Source organism: Haliotis cracherodii, unplaced genomic scaffold (assembly GCF_022045235.1).
Source record: "Haliotis cracherodii isolate W230 unplaced genomic scaffold, xgHalCrac1.p SCAF_7, whole genome shotgun sequence".
NCBI classification, from domain to species: domain Eukaryota; kingdom Metazoa; phylum Mollusca; class Gastropoda; order Lepetellida; family Haliotidae; genus Haliotis; species Haliotis cracherodii.
In genome coordinates this window covers 46,102,906-46,110,135 of record NW_027266330.1, presented here as the reverse complement: position 1 = coordinate 46,110,135, position 7,230 = coordinate 46,102,906, and the positions used below count along the sequence as shown (strand labels likewise).

Here is a 7,230-nt window from a genome sequence, read left to right as displayed (position 1 = left end):
CAGACTCGATTATTTACAGACCGCCGTCATATAGCTGGGGGGCACGGAGGGCCCAGTCGTCTAAGGCGCCGCGATTCGCTGTGCAGAGTTGTGTCCCTTGGGCACGTCAGAAACCTATGATTGTGGGTTCGAATCCCGGTTCGCCACGATTATGTTTCTAGGTTTGACAGTACTATACCCATGCTCGTGGGTTTCACCGAAGTGGTAAACGTCTGAGACCTGCATCACTTCGGGCTTTCCTCCCACATTAAAGTGACACGCCGCCATATAACTGCAATACTGTTTCGAACTACAGACGACTTAGTACATTTCCGGTTGTCCTTGTGAAGCTTGTGTGTTTTTCAGGTTAACAATTGACGTACCTGTGCATGTGTTTGTGACAAGTGTGACCGGTGAGGCATGACACGCTCACTTTTTCACGAAAAAATACTGTATGATCATTGCTTGATAGTGATTCGTGTTAGAGTCGGAATCGTACAATCAACCGTGCTTTCGGCAGCGATATCTTATGAATGTGTAAAGGGTTTGGCGCTATTATTTCCTTTTACAACATGAAATCTATTTCATTTCAACACAAGCGCCTTGCTAGGTTATTTTCTTCATGCAAAAAAAGGATAAATATATATTGTTTTATGGATCACGATTGACAGCAAATTAAATCTATTTGAACTTGTTACTAAAAAATGGAGAGATGCAGGATTAAATCAGGTCCTTCATCATGGCAAACGTATTGTATACTACATTTAACACTTGTCCTCCCCCCATAGCAACTGATTATGAATGAACTAGAACATTATTTATTCGGTTTAAAGGCGCTTTTAACAGCATACCAGTTCTATCACAGCGTGTCAGCTTAATGAGGAAGGAAAGCCAGAAGTGATGCAGGTCTCAGACGTTTCAGACTTTGGTGAAATCCACGAGCATGATGCTGATAAACCTAGAAAAGTAATCAGGGCGATCCTGGATTCGAATCTTCTGCACAGCGAAATTTGCGACGCCAAAGACTGGGCCACCCGCGGCTGGTATTAACTGTTATTGAATGTCGTGCTTCATAAGTATCACGAAACCCCACAAATTGTGAATAAGATATGTGATTATTTCTGTTCAAGTGAACAATGGATCCTTCTAAAGACCAAGGCTCGAAAAATACTGCTCTCCATCACGCCTGCCTAGCGGGGGACCTCAAACGTGTGACAACCATTTTGTCTGATGGTCATGACATCAACGCGCGTGGGATGCTGAAGAGGACGCCAGTGATGTTGGCAGCGTGGAAAGGCCATAGAAAGGTGTTGGACTTTCTTTTGGATAAAGGAGCTGACGTAGGTATAGTTGATGGCCGTCATGACAGCATCCTTCACTTGGCTTGTGTTGGAGGGGGTGTAGAAATAGTAAAGCCTATCCTCTCCTACACCACAAGAGTGGACATCAATGAAAAGGGCAACTATGGTAAGACACCGATCATGAATGCAGCATGGACAAGGCATACAGACGTGTTACAATTACTTGTCAGCAAAGGAGCAGATTTGTCGTCGGCGGATGATGGTGGTGACAGCATTCTACACTGGGCATGTGTTGGAGGACATGCTGAGATGGTCAAGTATGTCCTCTCGATGAAACGTTTTGACATCAACAGTAGGGGAGTGTGTGAGAGGACTCCAGTGATGGAGGCAGCGGTGCACGGTCATGATGAAGTGTTTCATTTAATTGTGAGAAGTGGAGGGGATTTGACCCTGGCGGATGCTAAGGCGAGGAACATACTGCATCTAGCCTGTCGTGGAGGGAATCTGGAGATTGTGAAGTATGTCCTGTCCAAGCATATTGTCGACATCAACAGTAGAGACCAGATGGGAAACACAGCAGTGATGGATGCAACTGTACAGAGACACAGAGAGATGGTCAACCTCCTTGTGAGTAAAGGAGCTCACAGCAGATAACTAACCCATGATGGTCTACCTCCTTGTGAGTAAAGGAGCTCACAACAGATAACTAACCCATGATGGTCAACCTCCTTGTGAGTAAAGGAGCTCACAGCAGATAACTAACCCATGATGGTCTACCTCCTTGTGAGTAAAGGAGCTCACAGCAGATAACTAACCCATGATGGTCAACCTCCTTGTGAGTAAAGGAGCTAACAGTAGATAACTGACCCATGATGGTCAACCTCCTTGTGAGTAAAGGAGCTCACAGCAGATAACTAACCCATGATGGTCAACCTCCTTGTGAGTAAAGGAGCTCACAGCAGATAACTAACCCATGATGGTCAACCTCCTTGTGAGTAAAGGAACTCACAGCAGATAACTAACCCATGATGGTCAACCCCCTTGTGAGTAAAGGAGCTCACAGTAGATAACTGACCCATGATGGTCAACCCCCTTGTGAGTACAGGAGCTCACAGCAGATAACTGACCCATGATGGTCAACCTCCTTGTGAGTAAAGGAGCTAACAGTAGATAACTAACCCATGATGGTCAACCTCCTTGTGAGTAAAGGAGCTCACAGTAGATAACTAACCCATGATGGTCAACCTCCTTGTGAGTAAAGGAGCTCACAGCAGATAACTAACCCATGATGGTCAACCTCCTTGTGAGTAAAGGAGCTCACAGCAGATAACTAACCCATGATGGTCAACCTCCTTGTGAGTAAAGGAACTCACAGCAGATAACTAACCCATGATGGTCAACCCCCTTGTGAGTAAAGGAGCTCACAGTAGATAACTGACCCATGATGGTCAACCCCCTTGTGAGTAAAGGAGCTAACAGTAGATAACTGACCCATGATAGTCAACCCCCTTGTGAGTAAAGGAGCTCACAGCAGATAACTAACCCATGATGGTCAACCTCCTTGTGAGTAAAGGAACTCACAGCAGATAACTAACCCATGATGGTCAACCCCCTTGTGAGTAAAGGAGCTCACAGTAGATAACTGACCCATGATGGTCAACCCCCTTGTGAGTAAAGGAGCTAACAGTAGATAACTGACCCATGATGGTCAACCCCCTTGTGAGTAAAGGAGCTAACAGTAGATAACTGACCCATGATAGTCAACCCCCTTGTGAGTAAAGGAGCTCACAACAGATAACTGACCCGCGATAGTCAATATAGGTTACAATTTTTGTTTGATGTGTGCACAGACTGAGCTTGACATGGAGGCATGCTCCCTGCTCACACTGGTAGACGAATGATACAATGAAAGTTGATGTATGAGTATGACAGACCATTGAGGGACATTGTCAATGCAGCAGGACGTGTTTGTATCGAAACTGTGTCAATAGAATCTCAATGGTATCTACAAAAGCTCCTCGTTTCTTCACAAAGCAGTCACTTTAGTGGTTTAGAAAACCAAATAGAGTACACTGCATTCTGCCTAGTACAGTAACTACCTTTACAGGATGTCACCCGTTGTGAGGTTTTACTTACAGAATTAGAAGTTTAATTTAAATTTAAAGCTCGTCAGCCTTAACTTGTGCTACATGGCCGATACCACTGAGGAATGTGTGGCCACGTGACAGCCTCGATACCCTTCTGTGCTGGAATATGCCAGTCATTCATACAACAGAATTCCTGTAAAATATCATACAATTTCAAATGAACATTACACAGTATTCAATGCCTTGCTCGGCAAGTTAGACATGAAGCTGATATCTATACATGGCACTTCTGACTATACATGCCATACATGCGTATTTATCAGGGTCAACAGTCGGGTGAAGGTTTTTCCTTTCTCTGTTCGTAGTCATAGTGTCAGGGAAGACTGGTGTAAAGGGGTCGTTAATGCGTCTTTACAATGTGTACGAATGATAATTATTACTCGCCCGTTGACGATACAACTGTTTAACAACAAGCAGGTATAACGCAGCTTTTAATAGCAAAGTGCCTACTTTTGTACTGTCGGAACTAGTTTCACTAACTATTAATGAACACTCTCAACATCGCTTGGCTTCTTCAATGATACTGCGTGTTGAGATAGACAGGTCACTGAGAGGGGATTATGCACCCTCGATCACCCCACCAACTCAGTTGCTCGGCTGACGTCATTATTTCTGAATGTTTGCAACATTTCACAAGGGTATTTTATCGGGTATTTTATCGGGTATTTTAACGTGTTTGTAAACTTTGAGGTGCTGAATTCTAAAGGTCGGTCGTTGTATGAATTAAAATGATACATATCAGCGTTTAATGTGTTTGAAGTATTATTTTGTTAAATTCAATTGGATTATGCTGTGGACCGCGTCGTCGATTTTCACACGACAGTGAAATATTTTATTCATACGCTTGACGCAGTTTATAAGGGGAATAGTTCGATCAAATTTGGCTCGCTTTCGCTCGTCAGATATCACTATTCACACGTTTCATAAAATTGGTATCACGAGGGAGCGATATTAATATACCAGCTTAGAGCTGATTATTATCTGTGGGGGCATATATCACGCGGAATATCAATACGTCAGTTTAACGTCCAGTTTAGCGGCGAAACTACCACTGTTGCAGAAAAGCAATTCCTTACACTTAAAAAAGCACATCTTTTTTCTAAAAATAAGTAAACCTCAATTTACCATCTTTGCAGTAAATTAGAATTTGAAACTCGGTGGAACATGATACCAGTATTTAATCATTTAATGTCTAACTTGAAAATCGGAATCTTTACGCACTGTGCCAGTGAGTTCTGTCACTGCAGAACATTCGTACAGCACAATGAGGCAGATCAAGACATACCTCCGGTCAACAATGACCTATGAGAGAATGAGCTCTAAGGCACTCCTCCCCATCCACAAGGAGATTGACATTGACATTGACATTGACAAAATGACTGTAGACTTTGTCGGAATAATTTTTTAATAATAGCCGATTTGTCACAAACATTTCAAAGTTAATTCAAAGATCAAGATTCTGCGATTCGGTCGATGACTTGGTCACTTTATATTGAATGTGTATTTCAATGTTGTGATCAAGGTAAAATGTGTGTTCAGTGTTTATTGGAAAGATAAAAAAAAAACAGCAACAGCAAAAAACAACATTTGTTGTATTTCAAGTTCATGTTGCATTGAGATATCAGTAATGAAGCAACGAATCTTAGGAAATAATTTGAAGAAACACTAGGAAATATAGTCATTTGAAGCTTTCATATAACTTTACTAACTAGTATTTCACTCAGGCTAGCAGAGAGCCCTTCAAAGTAAGTGTTTTCACTTTTTGACGTAAACAAACCGCACTCTCACAATTATAATGAAAAATAATTCCGAGAGCGCGGTATGCCCCCACCCACCCCAGCGGACTTGGGCGCTTCGAGCCCAAGAAACATTGGTCTTGCTTACACTTAAAATTAGCCTAGTTGTGCAAAAGCAAAACATTTTCGAAATGTTAATTTGAAAAGAAATTTCGCAACCAAGAGGTTCCCCTGCGAATGTACAATGTAACATGTAACGTGTAACAATATACGAGTGACACCCACATGGCGCCACCCACACTGGTATCAGACATTCACATTTTAATTGCTTGCCATTTTCATGTAAATACTCAGACAAAATGAGAAGCATATATATAAAAGCAAATTAAGCATATGTTTAATGTAAATACTACAAATCATGTCTACACTCAAAACAAGAATGACAGAGAAGAAGTGGATTTATTGATGTCCACGTTTAACCAGTCCATCAGAACCAGAGACACCGAATTGTTCTCGGTATATCCTGTGACTGATTGCATGCTATTCATCCTATTGATCATAAGTCCGTGCCTCGTGTTATAAGAGCCATATTTGACATGAATAGAGAGTTTGACTTATTGACAATATTTGGTGGCAATAGTGTGACCCTTCTTAATGTATTCATGATTTGAATCTTCAAATGTCATATTATAGTCCGTCCCTATCTGTCCTTATTTATTTGATAAATACCATTATAATTCCTAATTTCAAAAGTTTAAATCGCCTCGGCAATGTTACAGCCATGCAGCGATACATTTTAAAATATCTGTAGACAAAGGACAGTAAAAAAAAACCAGTAAAAAAGTATACATCTATCACAGCTGAAGAAATAAAACAAACCTTATCCAAATTAAAAACAATATATCACTTAAAACCAGGCTATAGACCACCAGAAAACAAAGTTGGACCACCATACTGGGGATACCAGGGGCTTACAGTGCCTACGCTCGTACGCTTCCTGCATGATTTCCAAGTAAGATTCATGCCATTACTTTGGTCATCGGTGGCTGAATGTCTCGCCAACTAATATAAAAAAATCCAAACAATCAAAGTTCTAAAACTCTAGTCATATAACATACTTTGAATGAGACTGGATATACTTGTCACTGGCAAATAAATGGCAAAGCTTTGTTTTGTTTGAGAAATGAGTCAAAGGACATGGTGAACTGAATTTTTATGAAGCCCAGATGGAACGAAGTAAGAAAACAAGAAAAGGAAGCCGAAACATTGATGAACCTTGACCAGATAATGCCAAATGGAACAGGCTGCTTTGGAGAAATCAGTCATTCTGATGTTCAGAGTGATTATTCGAAGCAGAAACCCGAGTTCCAAGGCATATTTGATTGTTTTCAAGAACAATAAAATCATTGCAAGGATATCATTGCTTTGTTAAATTGTGAGCTGTAATTTACTACCTATTGTTATCAATCGCCCACTGAAGATACCACTGTTTAATATCAATGAGCTGGTGTTACACAGTGTTTAATACCAGGGCGCGTGCTCATGCACTGCGGAAACTAGTTTCCGCAATAAATATTGAAAACTCTTGACATCCCTGGGCTTATTCAATGATTGTGTGTAGATCCCTGCAAGGAGCTTATGCACGCTCAACGAGCCCAGTAACACTGTTCGTGGGCGACGTCACAGGTCATCGTTGCAATAATATAAAATCAAATCAATAAAATATTTTTTTTCTCACAAATTACGTCCTAAGTTTTTGTGACGTGTTTGTAAACTTTGTGGTGCTGCAATCTAAAGATGGGCCGTTGAATATACAGACGACAGTGAAATATTCATACGTTTGACGCAGTGTTTGACGGGAATTCCCATACTTCGATGAAATAAATCTTTTGAAGGTTGTAAAAGGCTTGTAGTAAATAACATACTAAACTCGCCCCCGTGTAAAACAAACTTTATGAAACCCGTTAATCGCCCTGGGCCACTCCACATAGCGACTTTAGCGCTGCGATGATCGTAACTTCCATATTCAAACATAGACTTAAAATTGTTGAAGCGCTAAGATTGCTT

At 41.2% G+C, this 7,230-nt stretch overlaps 1 protein-coding gene across 1 annotated transcript; it reads left to right on the top strand.

Moving 5' to 3' along the window:
- The first annotated feature begins 1,115 nt into the window (after positions 1–1,115).
- On the top strand, positions 1,116–1,934 carry LOC139448621 (serine/threonine-protein phosphatase 6 regulatory ankyrin repeat subunit A-like). The gene has a single exon (XM_071230186.1). It carries the CDS (start codon positions 1,116–1,118, stop codon positions 1,932–1,934), a length of 819 nt encoding a protein of 272 aa, XP_071086287.1.
- Positions 1,935–7,230: the final 5,296 nt, after the last annotated feature.